The sequence below is a fragment of the Anthonomus grandis genome, chromosome 6 (assembly GCF_022605725.1).
Source record: "Anthonomus grandis grandis chromosome 6, icAntGran1.3, whole genome shotgun sequence".
NCBI classification, from domain to species: domain Eukaryota; kingdom Metazoa; phylum Arthropoda; class Insecta; order Coleoptera; family Curculionidae; genus Anthonomus; species Anthonomus grandis.
In genome coordinates this window covers 24,163,970-24,185,760 of record NC_065551.1, presented here as the reverse complement: position 1 = coordinate 24,185,760, position 21,791 = coordinate 24,163,970, and the positions used below count along the sequence as shown (strand labels likewise).

General features: G+C 31.7%; 1 protein-coding gene across 6 annotated transcripts in view; it reads left to right on the top strand.

Moving 5' to 3' along the window:
• Positions 1–21,791, top strand: part of LOC126737845 (protein gustavus) — a 208,221-nt gene that overhangs the window by 171,632 nt on the left and 14,798 nt on the right. Inside the window, exon 1 of one of the 6 annotated variants that reach the window (XM_050442910.1) lies at positions 17,032–17,162. The exons of the other annotated variants lie outside the window; for them this stretch is intronic. Within the exon in view, the coding sequence (XP_050298867.1) occupies positions 17,140–17,162 (23 nt within the window). The 5' untranslated portion in view covers positions 17,032–17,139. Of the gene's footprint in view, positions 1–17,031; positions 17,163–21,791 lie in introns of those variants that run through there. 6 annotated transcript variants of the gene reach the window in all.

Sequence of the window (21,791 nt, the reverse complement as noted above, 5' to 3'; positions counted from 1 at the left end):
CTTCAAATGAGTGCTTTCCATTTGGTAGTTTTTAACGGTTCAATTTTTCATGAAGCTACAAGCGAATAAATTTGCTATTTTTGTTGAAGCCATTTAAAATTTCTTTGACTAAAATTTAGAATTTTTGTGTTTGGATGAAGGATGTCTCTATTTGTTGAATTTTCAATATTCACTGACTGGCTTAAAATTTTTAAAAATTTACTCAAAGGATTTGTAATAATTTTTGGTAAATTTGGGTACTATAATAAAGAGAAAATAAAATCCACGTGTCAAGGATAATTTTAATTATAAGGAAATATTACAGGACTTTAATGGAAAAGAAAATATTAATTGGTCTTGAAAGGACTCAAATAAGAAATTCTTCTCTGTCTGTTAAAAGAATTGGTCAAATATAGTGAAAAATGTTAATTACTTAAAAGCTTCTAAAAACTCATTGGATTTTGCCTTTTTTAACCCTGCATGATTATAATATTGTATAATATACGAGAAATAATTAAACTGCGAACGTCAAGTTTTATTGACAATCGCTATTTACAAACGAGTAATGTTAATTTACAAATCACCGATCATTAAATGTCGGTTTATGAAGAACGTCGCGGTAGTTAAACGGATCCTACGATCGCTAATCTAAAAGTTTATAAGCACGAGTCTAATTATCTGTTCCCTAACTTATTCGTTCTTTACTAATTAAGCGTCCGATGCATGTAAATTGCAAAAGTAAAAATGCACCTTCAATCCGCGTTAATAAATCAATTAATATTACTAGTCATTAGTTGTCCTAAGTTTTATCAGGAAACTACGAATATCGTTATCATTTATTACAAACCAAGAACGTGAAAGTTAATTGACAATCTGTGTTTACAAAAATAAAAAGATAAAGTAACTAAAGGGTGTTTTTTTTAGAGGTTTGGATTTTAAGTTGTCAAAACTGTTTCTGGTGATTGTCAATTTGACAGTTGGTGGTGTACAATGAATAGACTTACTCCAGAACAACGCTTTCAAATTGTGCAAATATATTTTGAAAATCATAGTTCAATTCGCGAAACTTACCGTGCGCTGCGTCCATTTTACTGTCGACATAATCGGCCATCCGAGCAAGTTATTCGAAAAACCATGGATCGTTTTCGTACCACGCATACTCTAGTTGATAATACGCATCCACAAAGACGCCATACAGTGCGCACAGAAGAATTTATTGCTGCTGTGGAGCATAGTGTTGAAGAGGACCCGAATGAGTCGATTCGCCATCGTGCACAACAATTGGGGCTGTGCCCATCCAGAAGCTTTTGTTGAGACGCCCTTACATCCATTAAAAGTCACAGCTTGGTGCGCTTTATGGTCAGGAGGAATCATTGGCCCATATTTTTTTAAAGATGATAACGACCAGAATGTTACAGTTAATGGAGAACGTTATAGAGCCACGATTGCCGACTTTTTTGTTCCTCAGTAGAACCGACTTGATGTGGCAGAGCTTTGGTTTCAACAAGATGGTGCAACATGCCACACAGCGCGTGACACTATTAATTTATTGCGGGAAACATTCCATGATCGCATAATTTCGCGCAATGGACCTGTGAACTGGCCTCCACGATCGTGTAATCTCACACCCCTGGATTACTTTCTTTGGGGATATGGGTCACATGTCTTCAAAGATAAACCACAGACGTTGGACGCTATGAACGTTTTGTGATTGTTGAACAGAATCTGCAAAGTAAGGCAAAAAAAGAATCTGCAAACGTAAAGCTTATGAACTGAATTAATCATTTATAACTTCCGATCTCTGCCAAGGAGTAATGTTAGATAACCATCAATTATTAAGTGGGATACGTTTAAGTCTATAAAAAATTTACGAACGTTGTTAAGCAGAAAACAACGAACGTCGAATGTTAAGTTTTACTTACTTATAATGATCGTTAAACGTTAGTTTATAGAGAGTGTGCGAAGCTTCGATCTCCGAGCAAAAAATGTCAAATGACAAGCAATTATCGATCGTTATACGTAAGTTTATGACTAGTCTATGAACGTTGTGTGATCGTTAAATAGAGAGTGCGAAAGTCAACATTATGAACTATGAATTGATCATTTTATAACTTCCCATCCATACGAAGCAGTAATTCTAGATTACAGGCAACTATCAAATGTGATACGTATAAGTTTCTAAAGGGTTTACGAACGTTGTATGATTGTTAAACAAAAACGACGAACGTCAAATGTTAAGCTTTGTTTACAATTCGAGTCTACGATCCATGGACTAGTTTCATGATCCATGGTTAGTTTATAAAGATTGTCCGAACTGACAATCTATGCAACGCAAAAATGTCAAATGACAAGCAATTATCAATCGTTATACAAAAGTTTATGAATAGTTTAAGGACGTTGTGGGATTATTGAACAGAAACTGCGAAAGTAAAATTTATTAACTGGAAATTAATCATTTATAACTTCCGATCCGTGCCAAGCAGTTTTATTAGATGACTAGCAATTATCAATTGCCTTACGTATAAGTTTATAAAGAGTTTACGAACGTTGGGTGATCATTAAACGAACGTCAAATGTCAAGTTTGGTTTATAATTCGTGTTTGCGATCCATCGTTGTACGTTAGTCTGTAAAGAGTGTGCGAACCGACGTTATAAGTAGATTTAGGAATAGTCTATGAAGTGTGTGTGATCGTTGTCAGAAACTGCGACGATAATTAATCATTTATAACTTCCGATCTATGCCAAGCAGTAATACTAGATTACATTCAATTATCAAGTGTAATACGTTTAACTTTATAAAGGGTTAACCAACGTTGTATAATTGTTAAGCAGAATCGCCGAACATCAAATGTTAAGTTTTATTGACAATTTGTGGGTACCAACGATTTGTGCAAAGCACAAATGTCAAATGATTAGCAATTATCGATCGTTAGACGTAGTGGGATCGTTGAACAGAAACTGTGAAAATAAAGTTCATGAACTAAGAACTAAACAAGTATAACTTCCGATCCGTGCCAAAAAATTATGTCAGATGACAAGCAATCATCATTTGTCTTACGTAAAAGTTTATAAAGAGTTAAGGAATGTTGTGTGACCATTAAACAGAAATGACGATCGTCAAATGTCTAGTTTGATTTACAATCCGTGTTTACGACCCATCATTGTACGTTAGTTGCAAAAATTGTTCGAATCGACGCTACATATGTGAGTTTATGAATAATCTACCGACGTTGCGTGATCATTTCCAGAAACTGCAAACGTATCTGTGCCAAGCACTAATGTTAGATGACCAGCAATCATTAAGTATGATACATAGAAGTTTATAAAGGGCTTACGAACGTTATGTGGTCGATAAGTAGAACGACGAACATCAAACATTGAGGTTTGTTTACAATCCATGTTCACAATAGAAAATGGAACCTAATTGGGTTCGCAAAGTAACCACCTCGGCACTGTTAGTCAGAAGTGTACCTCGCTCTGACTGACTGACTGGTATTATTCTATATTTGAAATTAATATTACTGTTTCAGAAAAAATACTGTCAAAAGGTCGGTTGAACCAATAGTACATGTATGAGCTGCTAATTACGAGTCGTGCTAATTACCAATGTTAGATAGCCAGTAATAATTGAGTGTGATACATAAAAGATTATAAATACTGGACGAACGTTGTCTGATCATTAAACGGAAAATACGAACGTCATTAATTTATGAACCGAGGGTGAACATTTTAAACTTTTTCGGTATTAAGTTGCGTTTGTAAGCCATGGGTTTCTCTCAAGTATACAGGGTGTCATTGAAATGGTGTAAAAAAATTCGGGGGGTGATAGTACTCCTAAAAATTTTAAAAAAAGTTCCTATAACTATAGGGTGGAAAATGCATATTAAGGGAGTTAGGGGCACTGAAAGGGTAAATTTAAAAAACGGTTTTTTGAAATTGTAGGCTTAAAAAACGAGATAAAATTTCGAAAAAAAATCCTCTGCCATAAATTTTGACCCAAAATCAAATGGTGATACTGAAAAATAATTTGGAAAATCGGAAAGGGTAGTTTTTGCAAGGGTAGGGGGTTAATTCGTGAATAACTTTTTTTAGGTTATTTTCTTCGCAACGTGGGTTCATTTTTTAAAAACTACATACTTTTTCCTACAAAAAAGGTACTCTTGTTGCACATCGCCCAGAACGATGGTTTTCGAGAAAATTGAAGGCAAAAAGTTTGCTCTGATGGGCTGCTAACTGGTTAAACAACATAAACTTATGAAAGTTATGGAGTTTCAAAAGTAAACAAGTAGTTATTAAATAATTCATTGAAAAATCTAAATTTCATGATTTTTAAAACATCGTATTGCTTTAAAAAAACGAAATAAACCAATTACCAAAATTCCTTATTAAATGCATACTTATTTGATTCATTAGCCTAGTTTACACCGCGAGTACCAAATATTCAATACGCGGACCCAATCCCCTATTCTCAAACTCAACGTGCGCGAGTTGACAAGTTTACACGTAAATTATTTCAAATTGTGACTTAATAGGTTTGAGAATATGTAGAGGTTTTAGTCCGCGTACTGAATATTTGGTACTCGCGGGGTAAACGTAGCTATTGAAGGTATGCGGTCTTATCACTTTATTTATTTTGCATGTACGCAAAAGAAATGTTCTGGTTCATAAATATTTTTGTCAGTTGATTGTTGTTGAAGTGTGCGTAAACGTAAAATTTCACAAATTATGGAATACCCTGTGTGTGAACTGGCAGATATGCATTTTATTTATGGAAGAGCAAACGGAAACGGTCTTTTGGCTAAGCGCTTGTATGTCCAAAAATATCCAAATCGCAGGGCACCTTCTCACCGGATATTTGCGAGAATTCATCAGCGCCTAAGAGACACAGGTTCATTTGGACATAGAAACCAAGACCGTGGCCGTAACTTGATGGTACGTACACCTGATGTTGAGGAGGGCATTTTAGCACATGTAGAGGAAGATCCGGGGATATCTGTAAGGAGAATTGCAGCGCGGGAAAACGTGAGTCGCCATTCTGTGTGGATGACTCTTAAGACTCAACTCCTGCATCCGTATCACATCCAAAGGGTACAAGCTCTTGCTCCGGCAGACTATCCCGCTCGAGTCATCTTCTGTCGTTGGTTATTAAGAAAACAGGTACAAGAACCCCTTTTTTTGGCAAATATTTTATGCACGGATGAAGCTGGGTTTACAAGAAATGGAATTTTCAATTACCATAATACACATCACTGGTCCGATGAGAACCCTCATGCTGTTGTGGAAAGTCGACACCAAATTCGATTCTCAGTTAATGTTTGGGCGGGAATTCTTTGCGATAGACTTATTGGACCATTTTTTCTACCCCCGAGGTTAATTTGACACCTTTTGAAAAGTCGCTTGTTATTTATAATAATAAACATTTTAGGCTAAATGGTCAAAGTTACCTTAATTTTCTAATACATGATCTACCAGCACTTTTGGAGGAAGTTCCCATAGCACAGAGGCAGATCACGTATTTTATGCATGATGGTGCACCAGCTCATTTTCCGCTAGCGGTGAGGAATCATTTAAACCAAGTTTTTGAGAGGCGTTGGATAGGACGTGGTGGTCCACAAGCTTGGCCAGCAAGATCACCAGATCTTAATCCATTAGATTTCTACTTCTGGGGCCACTTGAAAACTTTGGTTTACTCAGTGCCGATTAATACTGAAGAGCAACTACGTCAACGCATTATCGACTGTTCCAATCAAATTCGTACAACCCCAGGGATATTCCACAGGGTACGCAGATCATGGAGAAGAAGAGCAGATGTCTGCATTGAAATGAATGGTGGTCACTTTGAACATTTACTATGAATGAATTAAGAAATGCATTATTTTAATAAGGAATTTTGGTAATTGGTTTATTTCGTTTTTTAAAGCAATAAGATGTTTTAAAAATCATAAAATTTAGATTTTTCAATTAATTATTTAATAACTACGTGTTTACTTTTGAAACCCCATAACTTTCATAGGTTTATGTTGTTTAACCAGTTAGCAACCCATCAGAGCAAACTTTTTGCCTTCAATTTTCTCGAAAACCATCGTTCTGGGCGATGTGCAACAAGAGTACCTTTTTTGTAGGAAAAAGTATGTAGTTTTTAAAAAATGAACCCACGTTGCGAAAAAAATAACCTAAAAAAAGTTATTCACGAATTAACCCCCTACCCTTGCAAAAACTACCCTTTCCGATTTTCCAAATTATTTTTCAGTATCACCATTTGATTTTGGGTCAAAATTTATGGCAGAGGATTTTTTTTCGAAATTTTATCTCGTTTTTTAAGCCTACAATTTCAAAAAACCGTTTTTTAAATTTACCCTTTCAGTGCCCCTATTCCCTTAATATGCATTTTCCGCCCTATAGTTATAGGAACTTTTTTTAAAATTTTTAGGAGTACTATCACCCCCCGAATTTTTTTACACCATTTCAATGACACCCTGTATTTATAAATTTGACGGTGGTATTAAAAATTAATTTGATTAAGTTTTCATTGAACCAATCAGAAATGTGAGATCAAATGTTTGCGACGAAAATTGATAATTAATTTTATTATGAAAACTAAGTTTCTATATATAAAATTAACTGTATATAAAATATTTTTTTCTGTTACCAAATAATAGCTAAAAAAAAGGTTAACCGTACCTTAAAAATATAATAAATTTTAAACACAAATCAAACAATTTAACACACCTGCTTAATTAAAATGGTGCCGGCCAACCCCAAAACTGAATGTCGAAACTCTTGTGTAGATTCCAATTTACGTTAAAAATCGGAAAAAAAAACTGCTCGTAGACACTTTAACCTCATTTTTAGGTAAAATATAGTGAAACCATTAAAATAAAATGCCGGGTGTCGTAAGCTGATGTAGTAAATGTAATAATTGTTGTAAAATATGTTTTCAGGGTTTCTCTTTGAACGAAAATAGGTAAATATCAAGGATCTTTATAGGCGAACCGAACGCACAGTGTAACGCACCTTTTTCTAATAAAGTCGATAATATTTTGTCTAATTGGGAAATCGCTGTTAGTTAACCTTTTCTGTTTGCCTATATTATCATGTATGTGCGTGAACATAAGCAAATTGTGCGTGACCCCACTCTAACTCCTACAGTTGCCTTGCTCAATCGATAATTGCCAAATTAACACCATGATTGAGTATAATATTCGTGTTATTCCATAATTTGTAGAGAAAGTCCTTAGCTACTAAAAATCAGTCATTATAATTTAATCAAATAAAATATTTGTTAACAAAAACAAAATATTAAATTTAAATTATCCGGGTTATTTATCGAAGAAAATTTACATTTTAAACTACGTTTTTCAGGTCTATAAAGCGAAAATGATATAATGTGCAGACCCGAAATATTTTCTCGTCATTTCATTTGTCTAGCGTAACTGTGACCCTTTTATTTGGATAATTTATTTGAATAACATTTTAATGTTTTATTGGAGATTTCCATCGCTTTTAGACTGATATTTTATTTAATTTTGTATTTTTAATAAAAGAAATTTAAAAAACATATTTAATTGAAAATTATTTGGGCACACGTGTATTTTGTGTTTTTTATTTGAACTAAATGTGTGCCCTAAAATATATTCATTATTTTTTTATATTTTAATATTTATGCGACTAAGGAATCGTGTAGATCAAAAGTAATTATGTAAAACCCTGACGATATTAAGATTTGTAACGAGCAACTTAAAAATCCTCTTCGATCCTTTATGTTGCCAATTTCTTTGCAATCGTCATATTTTGTAATTCTATACCAAAAAACTTAGTAACCTACTTCTTTTTTTAACGTATTTGTCTTTTCGAATGCATCCTTTTCACCTGGTACTAGAACTATTTCGTGATACAACTATTTCATGAACTTCATTGCTTCAAGTCCCTTATAAAATCTATAAAAAATGTAATGTACATTTCTCTAACAAAGCTTTTTAACAGGTGCATTTATGCATCTGTATTTCCAAGGGTCCTAACCACACCTTTGTTTAAGAAAGGAGGCAAAGACCAAGTTACAAATTGTGACAAAAATATTTGAAAAGATCATGTCAAAATTACAAACATATTATTCAGTGACCATCAGTTTGCCTTCAGACTGGAAAGGAGCAGTTATGGGGTTCTTTGACCTTGCATGGACTCATTTGAGGGCCTAGTCTTCAATATCCTATTCTGAGATCTCAGCAAGGCTTTTGACTGTGTCACACCCACTCTTTTTTTATAAAAGTTAAAAAACGATAATTTCACTGAAAATAGTAGAGTCATACCTTGCTGATGGGTGTCGGAAACTACAGGTGCGTAAAGTGTTGTCTGTCGAGTCACTTTTAGATATAGGGATACCGCAGGCTCAATCCTATTTCTGTTTTTCAAGAATAATCTTCCTCTTAGTTTTGAAGGTGCCAAATTTATGCTCTTCGCAGATGATACAACTGTTGGAGTGAGTGGTGAGACTGTGAAGCTGTGGGAGAGTAACTCCTGTATAATCGCTTACTTCTAAATGCTGAAAAGACTTAAAACATGGTGTTTTCATGAGAGGATTTAATGGTGATTAATTGCGATGTGATTTAATGCGAATTTGTCAGGTTTCTTGGTGTGGAACAGAAATGCGAGATGAAAAATGCGAGAAATGCAAGAAAAAGATGCGAGGTTCATCTGGGAGCCCTAAGATTGTGGGCTTGATGGACTTAATTCTGCAGTCTTTACATGCATATTTTGCTATATTCTATTATGAAATAATCTATGCTATTTTAACGTGGGTAGTTAATCAAATTTGACTCGTTTTGGGCTGTAGATGTAGAGAAGAGCTGTGAAGTTCATGTTAGTTCTGAGTTATAGGGGAGATTGCAGGATTGTTTTTACATCGTTTGTACGTCCATAATCACAACACAAGGGGAAGGTTCAATCTAGTTACACCCCATAGTAAACTGAAGATGTCCCAGTGTAGGCCTGATTTGCTAGGTGTCGAAAATTACCTTGATTGGTTAAGGAACTGCTCCCAAAGCAATTCTAAAAGAGAGTAAAATCATTTTTAATTTATCTAATGACTTTTATCTATCATTTCTATATCAATAATGTCCAACTATTATAAAACGGTTAATCGCAATAACAAATCACAGGATTTTGATGGATAAGGGAGAAACTTAACTCTGAATAATTCTAGATTAGAGGAAATTAATAAAATAGAAAATTAGCACCATAGCTATTAAGAGACGCTTTGGATTGAATCTTTTCTGGAAGAGTCAAATGGGATTTGAGTTGAATATTGGCAAAAATTGTTATTGTTTTTATTTTACAAATTGCTGGAACAGATTTATTTGAAAAGATCTTCTTAACTTCAACAATCATAGATACAGTAATATAGTGGTAGTAGTATAGTAATGTAGTAGTATACATCAACATAGATAAGTTCTTCGCTTAGCAAATCTCTTTTTCCTTTTGATCTTTGAATTGATGAGTCTCTTTAAAAAATATTTGCAGATACCTATAAAAAGAATCTTCTAAAAATTGGTCGAAAATTAAACGACGATTGATGCTGTTTGGGTATTTTAAGTTGGTGAAATACTCACTTGTTCTCTTTAAAGCTTTTTGTATTAACTTCAATTCAGAGACATGTCCATTTATTTGTAGGTCTTATTGGTTTACAAAATTTGAATGTGGTCTACATTCATCAGTGATTAATCCGTTGAGGGTCCACCGAAATCTGTTATTATTCTAAATGTGCACCACTTTGGTTCTGAAAATTATACTTTTCTCAACTTAGTCGTGGTCATGCGTCTATGAGTGATAAGTCTCTAGAGTCTTGATTTTAAATATGAAGAGCTTAATAGACGAAAATCTCGCCATGAAATCATTTGCCTCCGATTTTACGATCTTATTTATATCTATTTCTTATTTTAAGTAATAATGGTAACCCTCTGTCGGGTTTTTTGTTGCTATACCTTCATTTGTAAGCCTTAGAGAATTGACACCTTTAACTGGTCAAATATAAATAAATTATACATTAGCCTGAAGTGAAAGGTGAAATACGGTTCTATATACCCAGCACTACAAAAGGTACAATCACTTTCACCGTAATTTTCTAGAAAGTATTTTGCATATCAAAGGTCTATTTACACCATCCCTTTTTTCATGGTTTATAATCAATTAAAGCAATAAAATATGACCAGTTTAGGTCAATTTTGATTATTTACACTTAGAACATTGAAAGGCTAGAATTAGTAAATAACAACTTTGTTTGAGTTCAACATGTGCACAGGAGCAAGAGGGGTGTTTTGTTTACAAACATATTTATCGATTTTCTGTTGTTAAGTTTACACGCAAAAGAGGAAATTGTCAGCTGTATATTGATGTTAGATTTTGAATTAAAAATGAAAAGTAGAAATAGATATATGTTATTCTAAGCGCAAAAATAACAACTTCAAAGCAATAAAAAAGTTTTATAAGAAAGTTTTTAATCCTAAGACCGTTTCTAAAAAATGTAAAATGGCAACACCGCAGGCAAAAGCTGATGTCATCTTGACAAACTGCTTTGTGTTTACATTCGGCATTTGTAGTTCTGTTTTTTTTTCTTTAGTTTTTGGTTGAAAAAGGAAAAAGGTTGAGTCATTTCAGTGTTTTTGTGAACTGTTACGATAGTAAAAACTTGTGCCGCACCATGGGAAAAAGAGGATTTAGGCCGATCTTTTCACAAGTTAATAACGATATTGCCATAACATCATATCAAGGGACAACCGTCGTCATAAAGGTAGAATAATAAAAACTTATTAAGAAATCTATAATAATTATAAAATATTTTATGTTTATAAAAATGCTTTTAATTAAATAAGTACCTTTACTCTAATGAAGTACGTTAAAAAACGCATAAAGAGTTCATAAACGGTAATATTGTTTATAATTTAAAGCATAATCTATTAATAATAAATATTTATCATGTAAATATTTTTTGACGACGTCACTGGTAAAGATTACTTGTGTCGCTGCAATCAACAATGAAATCGAGCGGCGTTGCGATTTTGTTGCCTTTTTCTCTAATATAGGCACGCTATCTACAATCATTTAACTTTAAATGTTTACTTCTTTATATAATATCTTATCATATTTTATGAAAAAAAATGCTTTATAATTTAGTATACAGGAATAGTATTATTTGCCGCCTGTCAATATAAGTGACAAATTTTTATGATAACATAAAGTGTGTTTTTTTGCCATTTCTACATAAGCATTTGGTATCATTGCAAGCAAACACAGTGCCCATAGTTCCACGGCAGTGCTAATTCTATCCTTTCAATGTTCTAAATATTTATAGTAGATAAACAAATCCATAGCAAGAAAACTTATAAAATAGTTCCATTAAATCAACGTTTTTGCGTTCCTCTTGGGGAAAATAAGTACAATATTAATAACCCGGAGAGCATATTTAACTTGAAATTAACGGAGGAGCGTTATATAAAAAAAGGCGACCATAAAACGTAACTAAATAAATACAGGAAACTGATGATGTGTTCGATAGCGACTGGCAAACAACAGATGTTTGCTGATCGAATGGGTTAGTTAAAGTCAACGTATATATGTAGATATAGTTAATGAAAACAGTCAATGCCAGCGTAACGAAAAGCGAAACACAATGCTGAATGAGAATGAGGCAAAAAAGAACAAACTGCTTCAAAACTGAAAAAAAAAGTCTGCATGCTTTAACATATAGAAAATAAAGTTAACATATTAAAACAGTTTTCGTAAGGAAGTTTTACACGATGTGGAGCCGAAACTGAAAATTGCAAGCCCAGAGTGTATGTACATGTGTCACACGGGTTGTTCATTTTAACGATTTCCGCTACGGGCGACCACTCGGAATTCGAAATGAGGCCTGGAGTCTCAAAATTGTCATTTTATCATGCGATATGTTGTTCCGTGTGTTTCGTACCATAGCAATAATAATGATGATTAAAATAATTGTTATGCCTTAAAGGTTGTTGGTTAAATTCAACGGTAAAAGGGAACGTGAGTATGGTTTGAACTGTTCCGGGTAAAACGCCATAAAACCCAAGTTGATTGTCAGTCAGATGGTTCCTCATGTCAGTTTTTATTAATTTTTCTTTGAAATTAGGTCATGTTCAAATAAATTATTTTTAGTTTTCGAAATACAAAGTGTTAAAATTTTGAGAAAAAACAATATTTTTATGACATTTGGTGCAGCACTTTAGCGCAACAAAAGGCATTTTTTGGTCTGAAAATCTCAGTAATGTAATACGGAATTTTTAGTTGAATAACCTGGAAAAAAATGGTTCGCCACTGATTTTTCTGAAAACAAAAATTTATCCTTCAGTTCAAACTGAATTTGATTACTTGCCTTTTTTTTTGTAAGATGCAAGGTTTTCGAGAAAAAAAAAACGTGTGTTCTAAAAGAAAACTCCTAATTTTCTTCAGAGAACGTATGCCCATGCCAAGATGATTCATTAGCATTTTCAAGTGCTTTGGCCTCTGGTAACTCTTGGTGTGGCTCTAGAAATCCATTAGGGTCTTTATCTAAACTCCTGGTTCAAGCCAGTATCTCCAATAGACATAATTTATTCATTTATCAGTTATTTTTTGCAAGCAAACTCTGACTTTCCTAGAGTGGAAATTAAAATATCGTCCGTGCGCACGAATGTGAGCTCCAGTGATATTTTCTTTAGATTAGTTTGGATATTTTGAAAGGATTCTTTATTTTATTAAGAGAAAGAAGAAATAAGTGTAAAACCTCTTTATAATCTCTCGCCCTTTACACCTTATTTGCAACAAATCATTGTCAGCTGGAATATTTCTTAAATCTTGGAAGGTCAGCTATTTAACTCCAATATACAAATCTGGGAATAGGGAAAACATTATGAACTATAGGCCAGTATCTAACATGAGCACCATGCCTAAGTTATTTGAAGAAATTGTCACTGTATCTTTATCGAACATATTTTCTTGCACTATCATGGATGAACAATTTGGGTTCCTCAAAGGAAAATCTACTGATCTGAATTGGTTAACATATGTTGATTATCTGTCGGAGATCTTGGATTGTTCCGGTGTGGTCCACACAATATATACCCACTTGTCTAAGGTATTTGACAGGGTCAATCATAGTATTTTAATTCAGAAGTTGAAAACTGCTGGTATTGGCGGTAGTATCTTAATGTAGATTCAGAGTTACTTTAAAGATCGCACTCAAATAGTAAGGGTACACAATTTCAAATCTAAAGAAAACACTGTCCTTTGGGTGTTGCTCAGGGACACCATTTTGTTTAATGTCTTTATTAATGACATTTCTAAGTATTTCCTTTACTCAAGATTTCTTTGTTTTGCTGATGACCTCACGTGCTTTATGCCTGTCTCATCCCTTCATGACTGCCGCCGACTGCAGGCTGATTTGGAAGGGCTGGAGCTGTCGTGTCATGCCATGTCGTGTCATGTAATGGCATGAAATTTAATACATCTAAGTGCCATTTTCTCTGTTTCTCAAAAACAATTTTGAAGTATAAAATCAACAACTCTTAATTAAGTGGAGGCCCTCTATTGTGGAATTGGGAGTTACTATTGGTCGCTCGCTACCTTTGTAGAACATATTGAGATGAAGCTGATTTAAAAATGTTTCTTCAACGGATTCTCTTGTGGATAGTCCTTTACTGTTAGCGTCATGCATTTGCAAACTTACAGTTTTAGCAAAGCAAACAAGATATGTTTAAACGTATCAGATCATGATCCCTCCTATGTGAACCTTTTGGCCATGTCAGTACCTCAGACATGAAACAGCTTTACAGCTTTGTCAACGACATAAAATCCATGAGACAAAAATATTTTCATTGACTTTTCCTTTCTTCAATCTTTGCGAACTTTTAATGAAATTCCCATGATCCAATGGTTTTCCATAGTGAATTATGAGTTGCTGTCTCAGGATCATGGATACGATGCTTCTCATGTAATGTGTGTTAATATTTTTTTTAGGTAGTGTGGATCTTTTGCAAAAAAAAAAACTCCTTATTTCAATGGAAATTGACATAGAACTTGCAAGAGATTTTTTTTTTATTTGAAAAACTCACATGGTACAAAAAAAGGCAGCCATTCAAATTCACTACAAACTAAATGAGGATTTTATGAATATTTTTTCTTTTTAGAAAAAGCAGTGGCGTACCATTTCTAATCAATACTATTCACAAATGTCAATAATTTTGAAGACACTTCTAATAAAAATTTTAAAACATCATTTAGATCATAAAGGGCATTTAAATCCAAAGGCGTGTACCAAATTTTCTAAAAATATTCTTAAATAAGTATTAAAAAAGTGATGATGATTATTATAAAACTTTTTTTTTCTTAAAATGTTAACAACCTGTATTTCGAAAACAATGCGCTGTTAAAATTTGGATACTGCAATTCGAGATACCCTGTAAATAAAGTTAAATATGAATGATTTATTAGAAAACAAACAAGAAATTTGAGGTTCTCAGAAATTAATTAATTCATTAATTTTTTCTGTGCATCCTATGATACCATCGAATGGTGTTCTCCTATAGTTTTTGAAATTTTAATCACATTAAATTGGTACTCATTAGTTCAATATAATAATAATAAGAAAATCAATTTTACTTAAGGTTTTCACAGAAGTTAAATTCATGAACAGTTGCCAAATGACTCATCTAATTTTATTTAATTGTATTGGTTAAGAATTATCTAATTGCTGAAACCTATAAACTGGAACCTATTTTATATTAAATGTAGAATATTGTTGAAACTGTTGAAAGGCAGTTGAACTTAATCCACACTGTTCTGGAAATAAGTCTCTACAGATAAGTTCTAAAGAAGCCTCCAGCATCTCCTTAAAATGTTGCTGACATAAATGTCTGAGAAACCCTGATAGACTTAAATCTACCTTTTACGAACAGGAAAATTATTTCTATGATTATTTCAAAATCTGAACTCTTCTCTATTTTCACTTAAAACATTTGTGATTAAAATGTTCCAGAAAAATCGAACAGGATTTTAGCAGAAGTTATAATTGTAAGTGAGAAAAAGACAGGCTAAGAATGAATAAGGTAGCATTCTTGTTATGGAAGATTTTATTAAATTATTTATTTTTATTCTTCCTCCACCATAAGTTCTTCTAATATCTAATCCATTCACCAAACATCTTTCTTATTAAAATGAGTTGAATTTGAAGAAGTTACATATAAACGTGAAAGTTTTGAAACACTATCAACTAATTCAGTAAAAATAATTTGTACTAGCAAAAGGTATAAAATTAATATAAAGCTAATCTTGATTCAATTCCCTCCTAAAGAAAAATATTTTCTCTTGGAGTCTCTGAATCTCTGAGCAGTTGTGAAATGTCTAATCTGATTTTATTTAATGGAATTGGTTAAAAACTATTAAATTACTGATTTGTCTCAACGGAATCTATAAGCTGATACTAATTTCATATTTAATTTAAAAGATTGAAAGGCAGTTGAATTGACTCCATATTGTCCTGAAAATAAACCTCTTAAAGTTACTCTTAAAATAAATCGACTTCTAAAGAAGCCTCCACTATCTCCTTAAAAGTTTGCTTAGTTCCTTAAATATCTTAGAAAAACTAATAGACATAAATTCGCCTTCTGCGAATAATAAAATTTCTTCTATGTTTATTCCGCAGTCTTGCTTATTCCTTTAGATTTACTGCATCAAGGTGTTTAAATTCCAATTTCCTGTATGCAAGACGTTGTCGAATAACTGATGAATGTCTGCAAGGATATTATGAATTTAACATTCGTGAATGAGAAATATCGTTCTAAATTGTAATTCCGAGGAATCAAAGAGCATACACAAGTTATATGGGAGTGAGAAGAAAAGAAATTTAGGATGAATGAGGTAGCACATCTTCTTTTGATTTTGAAGAAGTTACATATAATAAAGTTCTGAAATAGTACCAATCAATTCTGTAAACATATCAATTGTACTAGCAAAGGGTCATTAACCCTGATTTAATAAGATATTTATGATTTACTTCCCTCCTAAAAAAGAAGATCGTTGCTAAAAAAACTTGCAAATCCTCTGGGCATTTTGAAATTTCCGTTAGAAATCTTTTAATGCTTCTATATTTCATATTTATTATAGAAAATGCAAAAACATTGATCGGCCAAAGAGGCTCTACTTAAAAATCTCTTCCTGGTGAATTATCGTACCGTTAAGGTCAGTTTTAAAATACAAAACCATAAAAAATGTATTTTGTATGTTTTTAAACTCAACCGGCGCGATCGACAGTTGTTGCCGCGTTATCATCATTACCATTAAGTGCCGTTGACACCTGGACGGGGTATCCTTGAAAGTCGGGCCCCGTTCTCTTCTTGGTTGTTCTTTGTGAAAGAATTTCAACGAAATAAAAAATACGAAAAAACAATTATATATAAATACAAGACGTCGTTTTCTTCAAGTCGTTGGCTCGGTCACGAAGTTGTTTAAAAAAACAACTACCAGGGGCAAGAGTTTCATTATTCTTTTTAGAGCTTATGTGGAAAGTTTAGTGAGTTTTCTAACCTGTATCTAATCTTTACCTGAATTATATTATCACTAACGAGATATCGTTCGAAAGGTACGACGACTTTCACATAGTTTCTTGTACAAAAAGCCACCCTATAGTAGGTAGACTTTTAGTTTCTTTAAGTCGGTTGCTTAGTTCGGTCCACCTTTAAAGTGCTTTTTTTTGTTGAAAGTTTTGAGACGTGAATAATATGCCTGAAACGCTTAGCAAACGTGACTTTAAACTGTATATGGTAATGAAAAAGAGGTAAAGTTTTACAAGGTATTTTTTTATTTATAAATAGTGTATTTAAATCTATGTTATTTTGATATCCTTTGAGGTAATATCATCCTGTATAATATGTTCGATGCCTTATTAAAATATTCAGTTCTACTTTTTAATAGTCCCATGTATATATGAGATATTTGGTTTTTGTCTACAACAAAACGCATTTTTAGCAGACTGTTTCCATTTAGCATATAAACCAGCGGCTGAATAATCACGTTAATATTGAAAAATGTGTTGTGGCTTTAAAATTCGTTTTTGTTAGTGATTTATTAGTGAATTATATTGAGAAAAATACAATATCGAATGATCTGCATATAATGTATTTTGGAAAAAACATGTGGTAATTATTTCCTTTCTAATAAGTTATTTTTTATATTTTTTTTTTGGTCAACTTTTCTAAAAATCGCACTTAAGATTATAGGAAAATGGGGTCTAGTTTCGACACTAAGATGTGAGAAGACTTCCCTATAATGTAAGTGTACAATAATGAGTATTTTTTTTATGACAATATAAATTATCAAAAATTCGTTTTCCGATGCTTTTATAGTTGGATTGGGATTGGTTAAGTTGGAATTACACTCCTTGTAAGCCATTTCCATAATTTTAGGATAGTTTTTTGAAAATCTTTTTTAAGTGTTCTTTAAATCTTAATTGATCGTCCAAAACTAGTTCTAATTCTTTAGCAGACTCCAGCAATTATTCCAAAATCTCTACCATCAATATAAATATCAATATTAGATCTTAGAAATTCTTTTTGATTTTTATTTCCAAAGATAAATTATGGCATTTTGATAAAGTAGTTAGCGTTATTGATTGATTTAGAATTCAGCCTCCATGTAATCCTTTGCCTCGAAACTAAAGTAAATTTGAGTGTCATCCGCAAATGTATGCTTTTTGCAATATATCAACGATATTAATATGCAGATGTATAAATTATAAAAATCAAAGAGCCCAATATCGAACTTTAAGAGATACCACAAGTAATATTTATTTGATCTAAATACCTATTATCTGAAAATATGCGCCGACTTCTGTTGCTTTAAAATAATTGCAAAAGAACGAGAACATTATTGTTAAATCTGTAATATTTGAGTTTAGCCAGTAACAAATTATGACTGATGGTGTCAAACGCCTTAGAAAAATCTAATAATACGAGAATACTATTAATACTCTTATCCAAAGCTCTAATTATTTCATCTGGAACATTAGACAATGCGACTGAAGTATTACATTTTTTTTCTAAAGCCGCTCTGTGTGATAGGAACTTAATCGTTCAGCGTACAATATTCATATATTTGACTGTAAGGTATTTGCTCAAAAAACTTAGAAATCAATTAATCTATTAAATACTATACCTACTTAATGAATATATATTTTCTATTTTTTAGATATATTTGTTTAAATCCCTTTTTGTTTTTATATAGGATATTACTTTTAACTGAATTTGAATGATTTTCCTATATTTACTTCAAATTCATTTTATTTTTGTATTTGACCGAATCTCACAAAAATTACGGAACAGCTTTCTGACTTATTTCCAGTGCGCTGAGTGTGACGAATCAATTTTTAAAAGAAACTGTTACTTTGATCTATTCTTTGATATCTATACTTTTTTCACTTTCGACTAAATTTCAATGACTTTTAGTCCATTATGTTGATTCTTTTCTCATTTTTCTTTATTGTTTGTATAAAATTTTGTTTTTGACCGAATTTCCATGAGTCTTATAAAAATTACAGCATAGTTTTCTGACTTATTTTCGGAGTATGCGAAATCAATTTTTATAAGAATCTAATCCATTAAACACGCAACATTTTGTTTTCCAAGCTGACTTCCATCCATTATTTTATCTGTTAAAATGGTTGTATGTGTATGAAGCCTTTAGGCAAGAAAAATATTGGCTTTAGTGACCTACAAAGCGACCCAAATATCAACATTACAACGAAATTTATTGTAAAAGAATCTGTATTTTGTTACGACATTCGAATTCCTAAAATTAAAAAATTTATTCAGGCTAATTCTATAAACAATTATTCTAATTGCCTCTATTAAAACTGGTTAAGATCATATTGTCTCGTAGCACCGTTATTATTGCCATCTAGTCCTAATCCCCAATTCTTAGTAAACCAAAAACCAAGCGCCACACCTCCAATCTATCCATACCATGTGTTGGGTTATATACCAAAAAGAAAAAAATAGAATTCGATCTTTGTTGCCCATGAACATCATGAGTTTAATGGTCATCAAATTCAACCGGTCGACCCAGTGTGTCCATGGTACAATGGGCAGGTAGTAAAGCGGTCGGAACCGACGAATCGGCCAGGTCAAAATCCTTGAGTCTAGGCGTTTTATTCCGACTAGAAAGTACAGTCTTATATATACCTCTACCTGCTTTTGGTGTGGTGTGTTCGGTAACATAGTGTTTTTCAGTCAGTGTACGTCTTGATGTCGGGCTATACGGGCGCGTGTAAACTCTCGTCTTGCTTTGGTTCTTATTCTGCACGCTCGGATACCATGAAGACGTTCTCGCTGAAGGTCTATGATTATCGAGAGTTTCTTGATCTCAGTACGCCGTTTAAGATCCGAAGTAGTTCTACCAGGTAAATTAACTTTTGGTTCGGTGTGGTCAGATTCATTTTGAAGGTTTATTGGTTGGTCGGAGTATTTCTACTTAAAAAGAATTCTTGCGGTATAGCTTTTTTCTTAATAAGAGTGTCTTTTGCTGATAAACTTTAGAACTCTTTGGTTTGTTAATGTGCAACCGGAATTAAAAAATTAATTAAATTAGTACTTTCATTTGTTTTTCTTAAATTTCGTCTATCAATTTTTAGACCTAAAGAAACAATAATTCTTTAAACCCTATAAGTATATTTAAAATCCTGTACCAAGGTACAATTTTCATTTTAAAGTTTTCAAAGATTTTTGTTTTTTTTTTATTGCAATTTATTGTTTCAAAATACAAAAATGTTAGACTTAATACAGTATTCTTTAAAAAGTGCGTTTAAATCACTGCACTCAAGAATTTACATTACAGGGCTCCATAGTTAGAAACAAACAAAAATATCCATAATAGTAGTACACAACTTAATTTGTTGATATCTCTTGACATAAAGGATTTCGTAGACTTCTATTAGTTCTTACTGTATTTTAGTATAAATTAAATTGAACTCTACTATTATAACTATATACATCATTTGTTTTTATAATGCGTACATTAGATCTTATCTGACTTTAAAATTTTATACTACCTACTATTTTAGTTTGTTCTAATTCTAGTATCACATTAAGTTTTGCTATTTTGAATTCTCTATATAAAATATTTGTACTTTTAGTATATCGTGATTAAATAATATTCTTAGAACTTTGTTCTGTAAAATTTTAGTCGCATTAAAATTTAATTTACGTACCACAAATTGGTATAAAATATCTAAATACAATAGAAAAAAACAATCATAATTATTGTATTTTGTTTGCATTTGTATATAAGTGGAATCATCGGTAGGTGTTAAAATAACTACAGATTGTTTTGTGGTGGCCACTTTCAACAACTAATTTAACCTATTTTTACTTTTGTTCACGGTTTTCTTATTGTTGTTTTAATTTAATGGTAAAATAATATATCTACATATTATGTTTAAAAAATAAAGAATGTTTTTTTATTAATAAATTGACCACCAAAAACGTTTTTTTCTTCGCGGTAATCGTATGTCGGACGAAAAGTGTCAGGAAATCAGATTTGCTCTAAAAAGAATGAGGATTATAAAAATAGTTTTTATTTTACGAAAAAGCAGTGGCATGCATAATATTTTTAAAAAATATTACTTAGAGAATGTGTGCTAAATTTTATACACATATCCAGAGAGTTATAAAAGTTATGATGCAGAAATGATTTTTTTCTTAAGAGTTAAATACCCTGTACCTCAAAAAAAAGCTTAGGACATTTTTATTTAAAATTTTCTTCTTAAAATCACCTAAGGTTTAACGCCTTTAGGAATCAGCACTTTGTATTTTTAACAAGCCTGTATATTTAAATCATCATTAAGTAAGTTACATACATAATTTTTATTTGTTTCTGTGCACAATAACACAGTATGTGCCTAATGTGTCCAAAACTTATATATTTATTTATTTATTTACATAGTAATTTAGAATCATTGGTCATATCTGACCTATAGATATAAAACTTAAAATTCTCAGTAAATAAATGTTCATTTATTATTGAAAAACCATGTAAAGAATGTTCAAAAGTAATTTTTTTATTTAAATATAATTTAAAGGATTCTTGTAGCTATTATAAAAAATGTATTTTAGAAAATTGGTGAAAATTAATATACTTTGATAATGTAAATTTATTATACAAAATAAAGTAATTATACAAAAAAAATGTAAAACAGCCAACAAGTAATGGTGTACATGCATTAAGACAAGAGGAATAATTAACTTAATTTAATGCTGAAAACATATTTAAATTTAATAAAAATTTAAAATTCAGTAATCATTGTTTGCATTATGTTTATTTATTGTATCATCCTTGGTGAGGTCTTTTTAGTTAAATTTTTTTAGTATCATTTAATTTTAGAGGATTCTATAAGAAATATTTTAATTAGATTACTTATTAGACGACTGCTTCTTTTTCTTTCATATGTCTCCTTATTCTTAAAAATTTTCTTAAGAGATATTCTCATTTAGTCCAGTTATTTAACCTTAAATTCTATGACATTGTTTTTTTAATATAGTAAATAAATTCGTATTTATTATTAAAAAAACATGTTCAATTTTTCTTTTAAATAACAAAATTTTAAAGATAAAATAAAGGATGTTTATTCCCAATAAGGAAAAACACAAATAAGATAATTATTTATTATTAAGAAAGCTGAAAATAGTTACAGAGATCATTAAAAAAAAATTAAGACATGTGCAAAATAAATATAAATAGCAAATAGTAAATATATACAAAGAAAAAGTGCTTTA